General features: G+C 44.4%; 1 protein-coding gene across 2 annotated transcripts in view; it reads left to right on the forward strand.

Annotated features, from left to right (window-relative positions):
- RIMKLB (ribosomal modification protein rimK like family member B) overlaps window positions 1–21,357 on the forward strand; it is a 62,696-nt gene that overhangs the window by 19,528 nt on the left and 21,811 nt on the right. For both annotated transcript variants that reach the window (XM_058166076.1, XM_058166077.1), the window contains exon 4: window positions 3,737–3,967. In XM_058166076.1, coding sequence (XP_058022059.1) covers window positions 3,737–3,967 — 231 coding nt within the window. The remainder of the gene's footprint in view (window positions 1–3,736; window positions 3,968–21,357) is intronic.

Below are 21,357 nucleotides of genomic sequence, written 5' to 3' on the forward strand. Positions count from 1 at the left end.
TGTTTTTATTTTATGCAGAAAAAATATAGAATAACATGCTCTATGTTATTTCAGCATAGAATAAAAACAAAAATTGGCAGCCAAGGGTAATCTATCACCAAGAGTAACAGGCTTCACTAACTTCCTGAGCCCTCGTCTGGACAATAACCAAGACTTTGGCAAGATCAGAGCCAATATAAATGTGAGTGGTGTGATGTTCCAAAAGGAAGAGAGTATGTCAAAACATGTTTCTTGTGTCCCACTACGTGATATTCTGTAATCAATGAAACCCAGATCATGTCCTCCTATGAGATCTAATGGAGCAATGTTCTCTATTCGTCAGACTAGATCAGTGGTTCTCAATCTTTTCTTCACTGCCCTCCCTTAAATGCCTTTTGCCATGGACGATGGCCACGGACCCCCAAAACTTAATTCAAGATTTAAACCATACCATTTCTTCAAGTCTTTGCGGATTCCCTTTAAAGATATCATGGCCTTCAGGCATCTGCAGACCACAGGTTGAGAACCACTGAACTAGAGAATTCTTTAGGAAGGGCAAATAGTTTTCTTCTTTTTCAATTCTGGAAGGAATATGGAATATGGAAACACCTTTCACACATCCCCTTGGAGATGGGATTCCTGGGATTCAGTTCATGAACATGTAGAATACGTTTATCTCTCCCCCCCTTCCCCCCCCCCCCCCAGGTCAGGGGAAGAACTAATGTGAGTTCAGAGGGGAACCATTTCCTTATATTAACTAAAGACAACCATTTGCTTATACTAACTAAACCAAAATGGCTTGACTCTTCTTTAACATCAGCAGCTTCAAAATGATCCAGCAATTACCTAGACCCTATGGGTACTATCTTAATTGGTAAGCAATTACATAGAGGTAATTGCCAAGTTGCTGAGCGGAAATAACTCAAATCTTCTCAAATTTGAAGATTTCCTGTTCACCTTGTTGTCAGCATTCCAGAAAACCCCCAACTCCAATTAAAAACTCTGAAGCAAGCATTTCTCAAAGTTCTATTTTTTAGGGTAGGTATACTGGCACATCTGGGAAAACCTGAATCTGAGAGTTCCGGATTTTCCCTCAGTAAATCAAAAACTCCAAAACCATCCCCTCACTCATCAGTCGATCACATGCTCCAATCACCATCCATCCCATCTCGAGATAGCACTCCAACCACTCCTCCAGATGCAGGATCGTCCTGTCCGTGACCAAAAGGAAGAATGCTATTTTGTCTAAAGACAACCTCTCTCCTAAATCCCCCTCCTACTCTTTCCCACACATGAGAAGGTGGCAGCGTGGAAGCTTCCGGCCTAATATGGCTTCCAAAGCTGACACTTGTTTTTTTTTAAAAAAAAAAAAGTTTGCACCACTACCAGAAATAGGATTTCCTACTTTATTTCACATACCCTGAACATATTAGTCCATGGAAGTACATGAAAGAAGAATGAAAGCTAAAATTCTCCCTTTTCTTCACCCTTTCCTTTTTATAAGAAGGCTAGTGAATCGAAAGTTTTAAACTAAATTTTGTGCAAGACAAAAATGTTCTTTCTTGACCTCACATACAGCTTTGTAAAAACAAAAATAAGCAGTGAAATTGAAGACTATTGACACATAACCTTCACAAATTTAATTGTCTGTATATTAAGGGGAATGTATAAAAATATTAAACTAGTATTCAAACTTAAAAAAGGCAAAAAAAAAAAAAAAGCCTGGTGGGTGTGACCTCCTTAACCATAATACAGCAATTGAAGAATACAATAAAATTCAGTTGAGTACTGAAGATGTTACTTGGTTGGGTAATGAAAGCAAACAGTAAAGTTTAGAAAGTACCAAGGACTGCACAATACAATTCAACAATATACAATTTCTTAATTTATTTATTTTATTTTATTTATTGATCAAATTTATATACCGCCCTATCTCCCGAAGGACTCAGGGCGGTGTACAGGCATTTAAAAACATATAAATACAATATAAAAACCATTAAAAAACTTATTCTAAAAAGCCCGTTAATTTAGAATTAAAAATATAGAATAAAACCCAATTTAAAACCAGTAATTTAAAATCTAGCTCAGTCCTGCACAGTTAAATAAATATGTTTTAAGCCCGCGGCGGAAGGTCCGGAGGTCCGAAAGCTGACGAAGTCCGGGGGGTAGTTCATTCCAGAGGGTGGGAGCCCCCACAGAGAAGGCCCTTCCCCTGGGTGTCGCCAGACGACATTGCCGCGCTGACGGCACCCTGAGGAGACCCTCTCTGTGAGAGCGCACGGGTCGGTGAGAGATATTCGGTAGCAGTAGGCGGTCCCGTAAGTAACCCGGCCCAATGCCATGGAGCGCTTTAAAGGTGGTCACCAGCACCTTGAAGCGCACCCGGAAAGCCACAGGTAGCCAGTGCAGTCTGCGCAGGATGGGTGTTATACGGGAGCCACGAGGGGCTCCAGCTATCACCCGCGCAGCCGCATTCTGGACTAGCTGCAGCCTCCGGATGCCCTTCAAGGGGAGCCCCATGTAGAGAGCATTGCAGTAATCCAGGCGAGACGTCACGAGTGCGTGAGTGACCGTGCATAGGGCATCCCGGTCCAGAAAGGGGCGCAACTGGCGTACCAGGCGAACCTGGTAGAACGCTCTCCTGGAGACGGCCGTCAAATGATCTTCTAAAGACAGCCGTTCATCCAGGAGGACGCCTAAGTTGCGGACCCTTTCCATTGGGGCCAATGACTCGCCACCGATGGTCAGCCGCGGATTTAGCTGACTGTACCGGGATGCCGGCATCCACAGCCACTCTGTCTTGGAGGGATTGAGCTTGAGCCTATTTCTCCCCATCCAGACCCGTACGGCCTCCAGGCACCGGGACAGCGCTTCGAGAGCTTCGTTGGGGTGTTCCGGTGCAACTTAAAAAGGAAAAGAAGTAATAAAAAGTCAGGAGCTCATGTTCAGATACAATGGAGCTAGGTACCATGTTTCCCTGAAAATAAGACCCTATCTTACATTTTTTTGAACCCTGAAATAAGCGCTTGGCCTTATTATCATGCGCTCAAAAGCTCGATTGGGCTTATTATCAGGGGATGTCTTATTTTGGGGAAATGGTATTTACTACTGAACAACAGAAAATTTCCCAAATATCATTATGCAGATAGTTTCAAGTTCAAAATGTTCGAAATTGAACATTGCCATTTCAGAAATACCAAACTCAGAAACGAACACACAGTACTTGAAAGTGTTGCCCTGAGCTTGGAAGAAAACAGAGCAGTTCTAAGTTAATTTTTTTCAAGAGTAAGTGCAATAAATATTGTGGGGTACCCAATCCCTGGTACCAGTATTGGTCCATGGCCTATTAGGAACTGGGCCATGCAAATGGCAGATGAGCAAGTGAAGCTTCAACTGCATGCATGGGATCTAGGTTGTGTGTGAAACCATACCCCCAACCCTGGTCTGTGAAAGACAGTGTTTCTTCTGAAACTGGTCCCTGGTGCCAGAAAGATTGGGACCACTGATCTATACTGTAGTATACATAGTATATAATTTATAGTGTTTTTATTTATGCAGACCACCAGGACTTTGGTGTTTGTGTGAAAATAATGTAAAACCTAATGCAATGGGGCATGATATAATATAACAGCTATGTGTCATTTTCCAAAAGTTAAAGGGACTGGAGATACCATTCTGATAGGTTAAATGTAGTGCTTTTTCTTTATTAACTATGATTTTAATCAAATTTGCATCTTTTTATTACTCTTCTCCGCAGGTCTTCGGGTCAGTGGGGAACTCATTACTGCTTACCCGCAAGTAGTGGTGGTTCGTGTACCAACACCATGGGTGCAGAGTGATAGTGATATTACAGTCCTTCGTCATCTGGAGAAGATGGGCTGCAGGCTAATGAATCGTCCACAAGCCATACTTAATTGTGTCAACAAGTTCTGGACATTCCAAGAATTGGCTGGTCATGGTGTGCCTCTTCCAGACACCTTTTCTTATGGTAAGCCAAGAAAAATTCCACAATTATTATGCATTTGTAAAATATTAATTGAAACTAATATTAAGTGCATCATCAGAGCTTTTGTGTTGACAGGAAATTAACCAATGTATAGTTCAATAGGTACCTTCCTGCAACTGAGACTTTGTCATGTGTTTCTGTGTATATACATACATCCCCTCTCCATTTAAATCCAAGGAATAACATTAAATATGCATAGGGTTGGATTAGAAGACCTCCAAAGTCCCTTCTAAATTTGTTATTCTATGCTCTGTGTTCATTTATATTGGCTAGCAATCTCTCACGGGCTGGTAAAATGTAGTTTTCTCTAGCCTCGTGACCTGAGGATTCCTCACATGATGAAGATATGTCTCTTTTTCTCCCCTCTCCATTCCCACTTTCTTCTTTGGCAATTTTCTGATTTCAACTGCTTCTATTTCTTGTCTTGACCCTAGTTTCTTCTGGAACTAACAAGGTTTTAGCAGCCAGTGTTGCCTATAATCCATCTTGGTTCTCCTGTCATTTTTTCTAGAATTCTTTGCCTTTGCCTATCATTTTTTCTAGAATTCTTTGCCTTTTTAATAGTTTATACAAAAATACAAAAGCAAACAATAGGAAAAGTAGGAGAGGAAAAAGGGAAGAGAAAAGTGTAGAGAAGAAGGAAAAAAGAAAGAAAAGGCATTGATTTCCGATTCCCTTTGGTACAGTAGAATAAGAAGTAACATCGAACCTCAAATTTTTACTTTTACATAATACTAGCCATTTCTATAACAACAGATCTATCTAATCAGTAAAAGCCAAAATCAAAGTTTCATTTTTTTTCTACCTCAAGTACAAAGTCCAGAATCAGTTTCCAAGTAGAAACAGAAGTATTTATGTTCTTGTATTTGATCAAAACAATCAATTTAGCCATGTTTTCTAACTCCAACAACTTTTGTAGCCATTCGTCCATTGTGGGAATTGAAATGTCCTTCCATTTTTGTGCGTAGTCTTGCTGCCGTCAACATATATAACATCAAAGTTCCAAATCTTTTGCCATTAAGCTGAAAAGAAAAGTTTCTGGTTTTATCTTTATATTCACTTTAAGAATTTTATATATTAGAGCATGAATCCTACTCCAACATTTCTTTGCTTTATCACATGTCCACTATAAATGGTAAAAGGTTCCTTCTTTACATTTACATTCATTTGAAATACCTTTATACATTCTGGATAACTTGTCTGGTGTTAAATACCAGTGATACATCATCTTATAGAAATTTTCCTTTAAATTAATCCTTTAAATTATAATTTAATTTTAAATTTTAAACCTTTCATCCACATATTCTCTCATTGTTCAAACATAACATATCCAAAATTCCTTGCCCACTGAATCATATAATGCTTTACATGTTCACTTTCCAAATTCAATTTTAATAACATTTTATAAACCTTCGCAATAATATGCTAATCACTACCGCACAGTAAGATTTCCAATTCATTTTTGACAAAATCAAATTTTTTATCTAATTTAAATCTTTCTTTCAATTGTAAACCAATGGCAGACACAACCTTCTGATTCTACTGTAACTCCTTCTTAGACTTGAGGGTGGGATCACCAAAATTAAAAGATATTTTACCATAAGTCTGCCTTCAACTGCATTTTCTTTTCTGAAGAAGGCTTCCTGGGAGGACTCCCAAAGAGGCATCTTCATAGAAAACCTTGCTTTATATTTATTCCATACTCTTAGAATGGCATGTCTAGCAAAATGGTTGTTAAAAAGAACATTTACTTTAACTTTGTCATATCATAAATAACCATGCCATCCAAACCTTAATTCATGATTTTCTAAATCAAGTAGCCTCTTGTTTTGGAGATTCACCCACTCTTTTAGGCAGACCAAACAACAAGCATTGAAATACAGTTTCAAATCTGGTAAACCCAAACCCCCTCTTTCCTTAGCATCTTACAATAGCTTGTATCTAATTCTTGGTTTTTTCCCCTTGCCATATAAACTTGGAAATATCCCTCTGCCCATTGTTTGAATGGAATATCAGTTGCAAGTATTTGTAATATCTGAAACAGAAAATGCATTTTTGGTAAGACATTCATCTTAATTACATGAATTCTACCCAATATTGATAAATGCAATTTGTCCCATCTTTGTAAGTCCTTTTTAATATCATTCCAGAGAAACACATAATTATTTTGAAACAGTTTTGTGTTTGTCAACATAACCCCCAAATATTTTACCTTTTTTTCAACCCTAAAACCAGACTTTTTAGTCAATATATCATAATCTTGAGAGGACATGTTTTTAATCAGCATTATTTTCTGTTTATTTTAAAACATGCTAAAGCCCCTAACTCATTTAATTTCCTCATCAAATATTCTATATCGTTTTTTGGGTCTTGCAGGAATATAACCAAATCATCAGCAAATGCCCTCAGTTTATAAACTGAGAAGAAGTTTATAAACTTCTTTCTTGATGCTTATACCTATTATTTTCTCATCTTGCATAATATCTCTATTCAAAACTTCCAACATCAAGATAAACAAGTACCCTTTTGGATTTCACATGAATTACTTAAATCATCATTGATAACAATTTTTGCTTGCTGTGACATATAAACAGCTTTGACTCCTGGAATAAAATTTTCTCCAAAGTCCATTTTTTTAAACCAGGGGTAGTAAACTTTTTTATACCTACTGCCCATTTTTGTATCTCTGTTAGTAGTAAAATTTTCTAACCGCCCACCGGTTCCACAGTAATGTGCCATGTATCGTCTGCGCACGCCTCTCGCGCATCGTGGATTGGGTTTGGGGGGAGGGACACACTGGCTACCAGCTCTGCTTGTCTATTACAGCTGGGGTGTGTGGGGAGATGCACAAGCTATTCTTGGACGAGGGTCTTTTGTTTGTGGTCGCACTATAGCGCCATTTAGTTTCACTTACATAACGTGAACTAAACTTATGCGCGGGCGATACAAATAGTATATTTTCAGAAATTTAAATTGTCATGGGGAATTTTATGAAAACCTAATGAAAATGTTTTTAAAAATGCTATGAAAATTTTTTAAAAAGTCAATGAAATTAAAAAAAGGAAAGTGTTTCAGTATCGGACAAAATCCCTACCGCCTGCCATAAAAGCTAGAATGCCCACTAGTGGGCGGTAGGGACCAGGTTGACTACCACTGCTTTAAACTTTAAACATAAAGGCCTAATTTAGTTGTCAAAGGCCTTCTCTGGATCTAAGAATATAGAGCTGCCTGTTTCTCGTTATGATATTGTAAATATTTAATATTATTCAAAATAGTTCTCTCATTACCCCTTAACACTCTTTTTGGCAGAAAGCCAGATTGGTCTTCATGAATATATGCGTGAAAAAATATTTTTTAATCTTTCTGCCAAAACTGCAGCAAAGAGTTTATAGTCCTTGTTTAATAATAAGATTGCCTGTAATTTTTGTATCTTTGTAGCATCTTGACCTTCCTTCAGTAGCAACACAATATTGGCTTCTTAACCACATTTTTTTTTAATTTGCATTTATATCCCGCCCTTCTCCGAAGGCTCAGGGCGGCTTACACTATGTCAAGCAATAGTCTTCATCCATTTGTATATTATATACAAAGTCAACTTATTGCCCCCAACAATCTGGGTCCTCATTTTACCTACCTTATAAAGGATGGAAGGCTGAGTCAACCTTGGGCCTGATGGGGCTTGAACCTGCAGTAATTGTAAGCAGCTGCTGTTAATAACAGACTGTCTTAGCAGTCTGAGCCACCAGAGGCCCATTGAGGTATCTTTTCTCCTGTAATATATCATTCATTGTATCCTTTAGTGGCTGAACTTCATCTTCGAAGAATTTATAATATTGGCTTGTAAGGCCATCTGGACCTGGAGCTTTACCTGATTTCATTTTTTTAAGGGCTTCTGATAGTGAAGACATTCATAAATTGTCTCTGAGTTTGTGAAAGTTTAGGCAACCATTATCTTAATAAATATTCATCTATTTTAATCATATCAAACTCCTTTTCCTGGGCCTCGGTGGCTCAGACTGCTAAGACAGTCCGTTATTAACGCAGCTGCTTGCAATTACTGTAGGTTCTAGTCCCACCAGGCCCAAGGTTGACTCAGCCTTCCATCCTTTATAAGGTAGGTAAAATGAGGACCCAGATTGTTGGGGGCAATAAGTTGATTTTTTATATAAATATACAAATAGGATGAAGACTATTGCTAACATAGTGTAAGCCGCCCTGAGTCTTAGGAGAAGGGCGGGATATAAATGCAAAAAAAATAAATAATACAAATTGGAACCGAAATTATGAAAAGACTTTTTAATAAGCTCATTGTCTGTTATTACATTTATTTTATTTATTTTTATTTTATTTTTCGTATTTTTATACCGCCCTATCTCCCTAGGGACTCAGGGCGGTTTACAGGCAGATAAAAAATACATATAAATACAAAATAAAACATCAATTAAAAAACTTATTCCAAATAGCCGAATAATTAAAAACAACAGTATACATAAAAAACCCATTAAAACCAGTTTAAATTTAAAATCTAAAATCTAGTCCAGTCCTGCGCAGATGAATAGATGAGTTTTAAGCTCGCGGCGAAAGGTTCGGAGGTCCGGAAGTTGACGAAGTCCTGGGGGAAGCTCGTTCCAAAGGGTGGGAGCTCCCACAGAGAAGGCCCTTCCCCTGGGTGTCGCCAGACGGCACTGCCTAGCCGACGGCACCCTGAGGAGTCCCTCTCTGTGAGAGCGCACAGGTCGGTGAGAGGTATTTGGTAGCAGCAGACGGTCCCGTAAATAGCCCGGCCCTATGCCATGGAGCGCTTTGAAGATCATTACCAAAACCTTAAAGCGCACCCGGAAGGCCACAGGTAGCCAGTGAAGTCTGCGCAGGAGGGGTGTCACATGGGAGCCACGAGGGGCTCCCTCTATCACCCGCGCAGCCGCATTCTGAACCACCTGGAGCCTCCGGGTGCTCCTCAAGGGGAGCCCCATGTAGAGAGCATTGCAGTAATCCAGATGAGACATCACGAGAGCGTGAGTGACCGTGCATAGGGCATCCCGGTCTAGAAAGGGGCGCAACTGGCGAACCAGGCGAACCTGGTAAAAAGTTCTCCTGGAGACAGCCGTCAAATGGTCTTCAAAAGACAGCCGTTCATCCAGGAGGACGCCCAAGTTGCGCACCCTCTCCATCGGGGCCAATGACTCGCCCCCAACAGTCAGCCGCGGTCGCAGCTGACTGTACCGGGATGCCGGCATCCACAGCCACTCTGTCTTGGAGGGATTGAGCTTGAGCCTGTTTCTCCCCATCCAGACCCGTACGGCTTCCAGACACCGGGACAGCACTTCGATAGCTTCGTTGGGGTGGCCCGGTGTGGAAAAGTACAGCTGAGTATCATCAGCGTACAGCTGGTACCTCACACCGAAGCCACTGATGATCTCACCCAGCGGCTTCATGTAGATGTTGAACAGGAGGGGCGAGAGAATCGACCCCTGAGGCACCCCACAAGTGAGGCGCCTCAGGGCCGATCTCTGCCCTCCTGTCAACACCGTCTGCGACCAATCGGAGAGATAGGAGGAGAACCACCGATAAACGGTGCCTCCCACCCCCAATCCCTCCAACCGGTGCAGCAGGATACCATGGTCGATGGTATAGGAAGCCGCTGAGAGGTCTAATAGGACCAAGGCAGAGGAACAACCCCTATCCCTGGCCCTCCAGAGATCATCAACCAACGCGACCAAAGCCGTCTCAGTGCTGTATCCGGGCCGGAAGCCGGACTGGAACGGGTCCAGATAGACAGTTTCATCCAGGTGCGGGGAAATTGACATGCCACCACACTCTCTACAACCTTCACCGCGAAGCGAAGGTTGGAGACCGGACGATAATTGCCTAAGACAGCTGGGTCCAGGGAAGGCTTCTTGAGGAGGGGCCTCACCACCGCCTCTTTCAAGGCGGCCGGAAAGACCCCCTCCAACAAAGAAGCGTTCGTAATCTCCTGGAGCCAGCCTCGTGTCACCTCCTGAGTGGCCAGTACCAACCAGGAGGGGCACGGGTCCAGTAAACACGTGGTGGCGTTCAACCTACCCAGCAACCTGTCCATGTCCTCGGGAACCACAGGATCAAACTCATCCCAAACAATCTCAACAAGACCGCTCTCCGGCGTCCCACCTGGATCCACCCAATTTTGGTCCAGACCGTCCCGAAGCTGAACGATTTTATCGTATAGATAACCGTTAAACTCCTCAGCACGTCCCTGCAACGAGTCATCCCGCTCCCCCTGGTGAAGGAGGGAGCGAGTCACCCGAAACAGGGCGGCCGGGCGGTTATCTGCCGACGCAATGAGGGAGGAGACGTAGCAACATCTCGCTTCCCTCAGTGCCACTAGGTAGGTCCTATTATAGGACCTAACTAGTGTCCGATTAGCCTCTGAATGGCTGGACCTACAGCAACTCTCTAGGCGTCTTCTCCGGCGTTTCATCTCCCTCAGCTCCTCGGAGAACCAAGGAGCTGGTTGGGATCTACGCCGGGTCAGAGGCCGCAGAGGCACGACACGGTCTAAAGCCCCAGCCGCAGCCCGTTCCCAGGCCGCGACTAGTTCCTCAGCTGTGCCGTGAGCCAGACCCTCAGGAAACAGCACAAGCTCCATCCGGAACCTCTCCGGGTCCATCAGGCGCCTGGGACGGAACCAACGTATTGGTTCCGTCTCTCTGCGGTGTTGAGTGGCGGTCAGAAAGTCCAGGCGAAGGAGAGAGTGATCTGACCATGACAAAGGTTCCGTGACTACATCCCTCAAGACCAGATCCTTCAACCACTGACCAGAGATAAAAATCAAGTCCAGTGTGCCTCCCCCGATGTGAGTGGGGCCATCCACTACTTGGGTCAGGTCCAAGGCCGTCATGGAAGCCATGAACTCCCGAGCAGCTGTCGATGATGTACCGGAAGATGGCAAGTTGAAGTCCCCCATGACTAAAAGTCTGGGGGTCTCCACTGCCACCCCAGCAAGCACCTCCAGGAGCTCGGGCAGGGCGGCTGTCACGCAGCAAGGAGCCAGGTACGCGACAAACAAGCCCATCTGACACCTATGACCCCACCTCACAAAGAGGGATTCACACCCGGCAATCTGAGGTACAGTGGTCTCCCTCGGCTCTAGACTCTCTCTAATAACAACTGCCACCCCCCCACCCCTACCCTGAGCCCTCGGCTGATGGAATGCACGGAAACCCGGTGGGCACCTTTCAACAAGGGGCACGCCCCCTTCAGTGCCCAACCAGGTTTCCGTAACGCCTATAAGATCCGCGGCACCCCCCTGGATAAGCTTATGTATTAGGGGGGCCTTATTAACCACGGACCGTGCGTTCCATAACATAAGCCGAAGGCCCAGGCTCTGAGGGTCTTGACCATCCAGGAAACGGGAGAAGTCAGAGGGATTGGGGCACGCGATCGCCTGCAAACATCGAGCGCGCGCCCCCCTAAATCGATACGATCCCCCCCTTCCGCCATATCTGCCCCTCCCACTTACCGTGCAAATAGAACCACTCTCACAAAAAGGAACGCATTCCCCCCCCATAACCTCTGAACCCATTAAATAACCGCCGCGAGCACGCGCAGGAACTGGTTCCCCTCCCGACGGGCTACCCCCAACGCCCGCCCTAACCCTCCCACCCCTTAAAAATGCCCTATCTAAAAAACCCCAAAGGCTCTTCCTCTTCGCATGCCACCTCTGTGGGTCCCAAGACCCGTCATTGAGGCCGGCCCTTGGTAACGAAGCGGGCCATTCCTGCGAGGCGGGGGCACCTCACAGGCGCAAGAGTTCACAAGACGAATAGCGCATAACGACTGAAGATAAGCAGATAAAAATATAAAAATCGGCGATAAAAAGGCTCCATCTCCGAATGGCAGAGATGTTAAAATATGATGGTAATCCAGAATAAGGACGAGCATAGAATGGAAAACAAAAGGACAGTCTAGATGGTAATCTCTCCAATCCTCATCCAGACATCATGGAACAGGGGGTGGGGGTGCTTCGGTCACGGAATATGTCCTCCTCTGTCCCCAAGCAAGTCTCCTGCTTACTCCCAAATTAGACCCAAACAGGACCAACAACGGCCATAAAGATCCCAAAAGGCCAGGGAGAGACATAGATGGTACAACAACAGTCGCAGGATGACTAGATGGGGACAAATCGGGAGTACCTCCGCTGCCTCCCTGCAGTCCTCCAACATCCGCCTCCAAAAATGGCCAGCAAATACCGTCCAGGGGGGTCACCTCCATCTCTATCACCCCCCTAGTACATCCAACCACTTTGGGAGCCAGATTACATTGTTGCCTTCACAGATTTTCTTGCTCATTCTCTTTTCCCTTTCCTTTCTTAGATTATATGCCAATCATCTTCCTGATTTATTTGCAAACTCAAAAGTGTCTTTGCTTCACATAGTTTAGTTTTGTTTCTATTTCTTGAATGTTAACATAGACAATTTTTGCCGTAAAAGTTTAATTTGATGTAAAAATTTAGAGTCCATAGGTATCTCTTGCAATTCAATTTCTTTTTGTCTAATTTCATCCAATATTTTTTGCATCTTTTCTTGGGATTTTTCTTTTCTAGGCGATTATATTGTATAAAATAACCCCTCATAACTGCTTTACTAGCATCCCAAACAGTCATTAAATTTGTCCTTTTACCTAGATTATCAAAATATTTATTTAATTTCAATTCTCTCCTTTTGCAAGATAGATTCATTTAATCTCCATGTTAAACTCCATTGAGTTTAACTCAAACTCATTTTTCTAAGTACCAAAAGAACTGGCTTATGATCAGAAAAAGATTTAGGTAAAATGTCAACTTTTAAAATTTTATTTGCAAGGTTTTTAGAAGTCCATATCATATCAATCTTTGAATAGGATTTATATTTTTCTGGGGGGGGAAAGGTATATTCTCTAGCAGAGCCATTTTTTTGCCGCCACAAATCTATTAATGCTAAGTTGTCTATCATCTCAAAAAAAAAAAAGTCTTTGGTAGTTTACCCTGGGAGGATTTAATCCCTGAACATAAACCTTTGGTTTATGTTCAGTCCAAAACTGGGAAAATCACTCCATTGCAGTCCTCCAGCATAGGCAAATTTTCATGCAAAAATGGTAGTAATTGATCCATAAGTTATTAAAAGAATTTACTTTTATCATCATTTGGCACATAAAGTCCAACTACTATTGATTTTATTAAGTTCAATTTCCACTACTACAGATCTACCATACTCATCTAATAAAAGTAACAGGTTTAAATGGGGGTTTTATATATTCATAATAACAGAGTTGGAAGGGACCTTGGAGGTCTTCTAGTCCAATCCCCTGCCCAGGCAGGAAACCCTACACCATTTCAGACAAATGGTTATCCAACATTTTCTTTAAAATTTCCAGTGTCGGAGCATCCACAACTTCTGCAGGCAAGTTGTTATATAAGACAACTCTATTGATCTTTTTTAAACCAGCAGATATAATTTCCTCCCCATATCATTTATTTATTAAGTATTTCTTATCTTGTGTCTTGACATGTGTTTCTTGAAAGCAAGTTATGTAAACATTGAGTTTCCTCAGGTAGTGAAATAGTTTTTTACGCTTAGATGGGGCATTTGCCCATTAATATTCCATGTAATAGTCTTAATCTCCATCTTTAGAAAAATGTCAAGTTCCTATACTGACATCTTACCTGCATCTTTTTCTTTGGTGTCAACTTTTGGAGGTTGATTTCTTTTCTGTATCAGGAAGTCCTTAGTTTTTTCTATGGAATTCAGTCTGAATCTTTGCTCTTCATAAGTATTGCTCCTTCAAGTTTATCCCAGTGGAAGGGATTTTTTCTCTTCTTCAAAATACCAGTAAGGAAGAACAGGTTTTACTGATTCTCAAAATTCTAGCAGGTATTTCCTTCATAACAATTATATCCTTGTTTTCCATTCTTAAATTTGGATTTGAAGTGGCAATCTAAAATATGATCTCTAGTGAAGTGAAAAGTGAAATTAAGACATCCCTTGGTAATTTTCTCATAGTAGCAAATCTGGAGTTTACTTTGTCTATTTCAAGGTCAAGGATCTTTTCCCCCCAATTATTTAACTGAGAAAGCTTTATCATTTTAACCTGATATCCTCTCCAGGCCGCTCAGGAATTGCTCGAAATCTTAATTGTAATTTCTTAATCTGGGATTCTGAAATGGTTCTTTTGTGTAAGTCAACTTCATACAAAATGCCTTTCTTCTCCAGTTTGTGCTTCATAAGATCCACTCTATCCTTCACTTATTTGATTTCTCCAGTCAAATGTTGGATTGCCTCTCGGAGTTCCTTTGAAAGTGTATCAAGTTTAGATTCAAGCTTTGTTCCCATTGCCTGAATTAGTTCATGTGTTTTAGCTGTGTAATCATCCAAAAAGTGTCTTTAAAATTCTGTATCTCCTGATTTTTTTTTATTTTCTCCATCATCTAATATGTAGCCATGCCATGAGTGTAACTAAAGCCAAATTAAGAGTTTTAGACTTGTACTTTATAACATGAAATCAATGGGTTAAATGATGCTATTGAAGAGTTAAAAAGGATTACCAGATACTACAGTCTGTTGGCTCCCTCTTGTGGTCAAAAAACACCACTGTATTTATAAGCTGCAAAAAAAGAACTTGGTCTCTGCCTCTTTGTTTAACAGCCGACACAACTAGTCCAATCAAAAGCAAGTAGGATCGGAAGTGTTTCTCCCCCTCCTCACATCAGTATCAAAACACAATTTAAACAGTCCTTCTTTTAAAAAAAATTCAGCAGTCAATTAAAGATATAAAGTCCTCTAAAACATTTAAATCCAAAAGTTTCAAGAGTAGTTTCCACAATGATTTCCAGCTTCTTTATTTTGGCTCGGATACATCAACTCCTCCCCCACTTGCCATCTTAAAGTCATGGGCTGGGAAGTGGCTCAACAGGCTAATGCAGCCTGTTATTAACACACAGCTGCCTGCAATTACAATTACTGCAGGCTCGAGTCCCACCAGGCCCAAGGTTGACTCAGCCTTCCATCCTTTATACGGTAGGTAAAATGAGGACCCAGATTGTTGGGGGGCAATAAGTTGACTTTGTATATAAATATACAAATAGGTTGAGACTATTGCCTTACACAATGTAAGCCGCCCTGAGTCTTCGGAGAAGGGTGGGATATAAATTCAAAAAAATAAATAAAAAAATGGAGCTTCAGAAATGATACTTCAATAAAAAAGAAAAAGTCTGCAGCTAGAGGAAGCCTCTTGACATGAAAGGTAAATATGCAAAAAGATAGTGTCTAAGAAGTGGTGGCATACTTCATTGTCCATTTTAAACAGCTGATTCTTCCATAGTGAATTTGCTTCTTGGTTTCCCTCTCCCCAGCCAGAGACTCACCGGATTATGGAAGCACTCTGAGAGTGTCCAGCTATCTGGGGGTACAGAACGATTGATTTCCAGAGCTTCCCCTTTCCCAGGGAAGTTTCTTCTGACTTAGAAAGCATTCCAAGTATAAAACTGGAGAATCTATAGCAGACCAAAAGATAAGCTACAAGGAAGGAGCCATGTTCCGCCGGAAATGCTTTTCTAGCATTTTCATCCCTCCTTCTTTAGCCAGTCAGCTTAACCCATATCAACTTATTGTCTTCCTATTTTCTGTTGCTGCCTGTGAAAAATGTGTTATCTCTTCTCCCATATCATTTCTCAGCCTTTTGATTAAGATCAAGTGAATTATCTCCAATTTTATGTTAACAGCTGAAAAAACTGTGTACATCTATAAACTCAAGTGACACAATAGTAGATAGCCGTCCAGAAGTTGTGTTCTTTAACACAATAAACATTTTTTTCCCTAATGTTGTGCTTGTGATACAGAATGATGGAACTCTGTTGAAGAGCAAATATTAGTTTGGGTTATATATAACTGAGAGGGATCTAGTATCATCCAGCAGTGGGTTGCAGCTGCAATAAAAGACCAAGGCTGCATCAACAGCGGGATAGCATCAAAATCATGAGAAATGATACTACCACTTTATACTGCTCTAGTGAAGCCACATTTGGAATACTTCATCCAATTCTAGCCATAAGATACAAAAAAATGTTAAAACCCATAGAAAGAGTACAGAGAAGAGCTACAAAGGTGATAAGGAGTCTAAAAGCTAAATCATGAATGGTTAAGGGAACTGGATATGTCTAGTCCAGGGGTGTCAAACTCAAGGCCCAGAAGCCTGATCCGGCTCGCGGGGTGCTTAGATCTGGCCGCGAGCCACTCTGGAAACAACAAAGGACTGGCCCGCAGTGCCTTTTTTACTGGCAGAGGGTTGCAGGAGGCCGTTGCAACCAAAAATGGAGCTTGGGAGCCCATTTTCAATGGAAGAGTGCTTAGGCCACAACAGGCGCCCCGACACGAGATACGTTGAGCTGGCCAGGCCCAACCCAGCCCCCTAAGGTCAAACACAACACTGTTGCGGCCCTTAATGAAATTGAATTTTATACCTCTGGTCTAGCCTTAAAGAGAAGGATTGGGGGGGTATGATACCTATTTTCAAATATTGCAGGATTGTCACAGAGAAGAGGTGGTTGACTTACTCTTCAAAGCACCTGAGAGTAGGAAAAGAAGCAGTATGAAGCTCCAATATTGAAATCCAATATGGAACTAGGAGAAATTTCCTGACAGTAAGAACATTTAAAGTTGGTTACAGGTCCCCTGATGGAACGCTGCATTCGGGGGGAAGAGGCTAGTGGGATTGCATTCTCTGCATACTTTGCTTTTACTGTAACTACATGGCATTTAGGGAGGGGGGGATATCCTGAAGACAGGTGGGCTTCCTTCCAGCCGGTTCTAGCCTGACACCAAGGTTGCTGCACCCTGGGGATGCACTGCCTTCAAGCTAATGCCTCGGATTTCTCAGAACACCTATACAGCATTGTATTGGCTGCCGGTAGACTTGAAGGAGGGTGAGGTTTGAATTGGGAAGAAAATGTCAGGAACTGAGCAAGACAGGGCTGTATGGGAGAAATAGGCATATGCTGTAAGATGAATACTCCTCTCCTGGAGACACCTTTTAGAAGGGATCACAAAAACCTGGAAGCGCTGAAAACCTCTTGTAAACTTTCTCTTAAACAAGCATGTTGGATGCAACACTTTCAGAATTTCCTAGCTGATGCCCTATCATGGATGCCACAATACAATTGCTCCAAAACAGAAATAATCTAATCAGTGCTCCCGTTGCATCACTGACAGGCCAAGTGACCACCAGAGCACAGCAGAAAGAAAAGGTACCAGTTAGCAGCGATGAGGCCTCTGCCCTAAAAAATCTGTGCTAACAGATGATGAATGATTCTGCAGCCATGGTAATGTGGCTGCATTTAGGATGGACTGGCTTGGGTGAGAGCAAAACTGTATTTATTTATTTATTTATTTATTTATTTAATACATATTTATATACCTCCCTATCTCCCGAAGGACTCAGGGCGGTTTACAGGCACTTAAAAACACATAAATACAATATAAAAACAATTAAAAAACTTATTCTAAAAGCCCGTTAATTAAAATATAAAAATAAACCAATTAAAACCCATAAATTTAAAATCTAGCTCAGTCCTGCACAATTAAATAAGTATGTTTTAAGCCCGCGGCGGAAGGTCCGAAGGTCCGGAAGCTGACGGAGTCCGGGGGGTAGTTCGTTCCAAAGGGTGGGAGCCCCCACAGAGAAGGCCCTTCCCCTGGGCGTCGCCAGACGACATTGCCTCGCTGACGGCACCCTGAGGAGACCCTCTCTATGAGAGCGCACGGGTCGGTGAGAGGTATTCGGTAGCAGTAGGCGGTCCCGTAAATAACCCGGCCCAATGCCATGGAGCGCTTTAAAGGTGGTCACCAAAACCTTGAAGCGCACCCGGAAGGCCACAGGTAGCCAGTGCAGTCTGCGCAGGATGGGTGTTATGCGGGAGCCACGAGGGGCTCCATCTATCACCCGCGCAGCCGCATTCTGGACTAACTGTAGCCTCCGGATGCCCTTCAAGGGGAGCCCCATGTAGAGAGCATTGCAGTAATCCAGGCGAGACGTCACGAGTGCGTGAGTGACCGTGCATAGGGCATCCCGGTCCAGAAAGGGGCGCAACTGGCATACCAGGCGAACCTGGTAGAACGCTCTCCTGGAGACGGCCGTCAAATGATCTTCTAGAGACAGCCGTTCATCCAGGAGGACGCCTAAGTTGCGGACCCTCTCCATCGGGGCCAATGACTCGCCACCGATGGTCAGCCGCGGATTTAGCTGACTGTACCGGGATGCCGGCATCCACAGCCACTCTGTCTTGGCGGGATTGAGCTTGAGCCTGTTTCTCCCCATCCAGACCCGTATGGCCTCCAGACACCGGGACAGCACTTCGATAGCTTCGTTGGGGTGGTCCGGTGTAGAAAAGTACAGCTGGGTGTCATCCGCATACAGCTGGTACTTCACACCGAAACCACTGATGATCTCACCCAGCGGCTTCATGTAGATGTTAAACAGAAGGGGCGAGAGGATCGACCCCTGCGGCACCCCACAAGTGAGGCGCCTCGGGGCCGACCTCTGCCCCCCTGTCAACACCGACTGCGACCGGTCGGAGAGATAGGAGGAGAACCACCGATAAACGGTGCCCCCCACTCCCAATCCCCCCAACCGGCGCAGCAGGATACCATGGTCGATGGTATCGAAAGCCGCTGAGAGGTCTAATAGGACCAGGGCAGAGGAACAACCCCTATCCCTGGCCCTCCAGAGATCATCCACCAACGCGACCAAAGCCGTCTCCGTGCTGTAACCGGGCCGAAAACCGGACTGGAACGGGTCTAGATAGACAGTTTCATCCAGGTGCAAGGGAAATTGATATGCCACCATACTCTCTACAACCTTCGCCAAGCGAAGGTTGGAGACCGACGATAATTACCTAAAACAGCCGGGTCCAGGAAGGCTTCTAAGGAGGGCCTCACCACCGCCTCTTTCAAGGCGGGCGGAAGACACCTCCACCAAAGAAGCGGTCGAATCGCCTGAGCCAGCCTCGTGTCACCTCCTGAGTGGCCAGCACCAGCCAAGAGGGGCACGGGTCCAGTAAACATGTGGTGGCATTCAGCCTACCCAACAACCTGTCCATGTCCTCAGGAGCCACAGGGTCAAACTCATCCCAAACAATATCGCCAAGACCACCCTCGAGCATCTCACCCGATCACCGCAATCTTGGTCCAAACCATCCCGGTTGAACGATTTTATCGTATAGATAACCGTTAAACTCCTCAGCACGCCCCTGCAACGGGTCATCCCGCTCCCCTGGTGTAGGAGGGAGCGAGTCACCCAAACAGGGCGGCTGGGCGGTTATCTGCCGATGCAATGAGGAGGAGGCGAGCTACGCCTCGCTTCCTCAATGCCACTAGGTAAGTCCTAGTATAGGACTTCACTAGTGTCCGATCAGTTTCAACGGCCAGACCTCCAGGAACTCTCTAGGCGCCTTCTCCGGCGCTTCATCCTCTCAGCTCCTCGGAGAACCAAGGAGCCGGTTGGGACCTGTGCCGGGTCAGAGGCCGCAAAGGCACGAACGGTCTAAGGCCCCGCGCCCGTTCCCAGGCCGCAACAAGTTCCTCAGCCGAGCCATGAGCCAGACCCTCAGGAAATGGCCCAAGCTCCGTCCGGAACCCATCCGGGTCCATCAGGCGCCTGGGGCGGAACCAACGTGTCGGCTCCGCCTCCCTGCGGTGGTGAATGGCGGTCAGAAAGTCCAGGCGAAGAAGAGAGTGATCTGACCATGACAAAGGTTCAGTGACTATTTCCTTTAAGTCCAGATCTCTCAACCACTGACCAGAGAGAAAAATCAGGTCCAGAGTGCCACCCCCAATGTGAGTAAGGCCATCAACTACTTGGGTCAGGTCCAAGGCCATCATGGAAGCCGTGAACTCCCGAGCTGCCGTTGATGACGAGCCGGAAGATGGCAAGTTAAAGTCCCCCATGACTAAAAGTCTGGGGGTCTCAACTGCCACCCCAGCCAGCACCTCCAGGAGCTCGGGCAGGGCAGCTGTCACGCAGCAAGGAGCCAGGTACGTGATCAGCAAACCCATCTGACACCTACGACCCCATCTCACAAAGAGGGATTCGCACCCGGCAATCTGAGGTACAGTGGTCTCCCTCGGCTCTAGACTCTCTCTAATCACAACCGCCACCCCCCCACCCCTACCCTGGGCCCTCGGCTGATGGAATGCACGGAAACCCGGCGGGCACATCTCAACAAGGGGCACGCCCCCTTCAGTGCCCAACCAGGTCTCCGTAATGCCCATAAGGTCCGCGGAACCCCCCTGTATAAGGTCACAGACAAGGGGGGCTTTGTTCACCACGGACCGAGCATTGCACAACATCAACCGAAGGCCCAAGCTCTGAGGATCCTGACCATCCGGGGAACGGGAGAAGTCCAAAGGGTCGGAGCACGTGATTGCTTTCAGACATCGAGCACGCGCTCCCGGAACTTGATATGACCCCTCGCTTCCGCCATACCTGCCTCTCCCACTTACCGTGTCGATAGAACCACCCTCACAGATAGGAACACACTCCTCCCCCATAACCTCCGAACCTGATAGAGAAAAACCGCCGCGAGCATGTGCAGGAACTGGCCCCCTACCCGACGGGTTACCCCCATTACCCGCCCTTACCCTCCCACCCCTTAAAAATTCCTGCTAAAAAACCCCACAAGCTCTTCTTTTTCGCATGCCACCTCTGTGGGTCCCAAGACCCGTCATGGAGGCCGGCCCTCGATAGTGAGTGTCAACTAACCAAAGGCTCCTGATTATGAAGACATGCCGTGATTCGAAAGCAACCTTCTAAGAAGTTGAGACCCAAGTTTGTTGGACCTGTCCTGATTAAGCACATTGCTAACCCTGTTACAGTAGAGTTAGACCTGCCCAAGCCGCTTCATAAGGTCCATAAAGTCTGTTGAAACCTGAGGTGTTGGGGGTGGAGTTATCCAGAATTAATGGCAGATGCTGAATTTCTGCCTCTGGGCTATGGCAGAGAATGTATTTTAAAAATATTACACCCATCTAAAGATTATGAAATTTAAGCGATTATGAAATGTGAGTTATTTCCCTTGCTTTTCTCCTGAAGATTGGACTGTTTTTGACTCGGAATTGGACATTTTTCAGAGGAGCTTTGAGCTTGAATGTTTGGTTAAAAGGTTTGAGAGGCTTTTGAAGGCAGATGGAAGAGGAAGGGCCCTATGATTGAAAATTGAGAAAGAATTTGGAAAGAGTTTAAAGGAGCACAGCTGAGAAGATAATAGTTGATTTTTAAGTGTATAGTGTGAAGGCCTGTTACTCCCTTCTTTCAGTCAAAGTGTCAAGGACTGGAGAAGGTGGAAGAATTAAATATTTTTAAGACAG

This window comes from Ahaetulla prasina, chromosome 2, assembly GCF_028640845.1.
Source record: "Ahaetulla prasina isolate Xishuangbanna chromosome 2, ASM2864084v1, whole genome shotgun sequence".
NCBI lineage: Eukaryota > Metazoa > Chordata > Lepidosauria > Squamata > Colubridae > Ahaetulla > Ahaetulla prasina.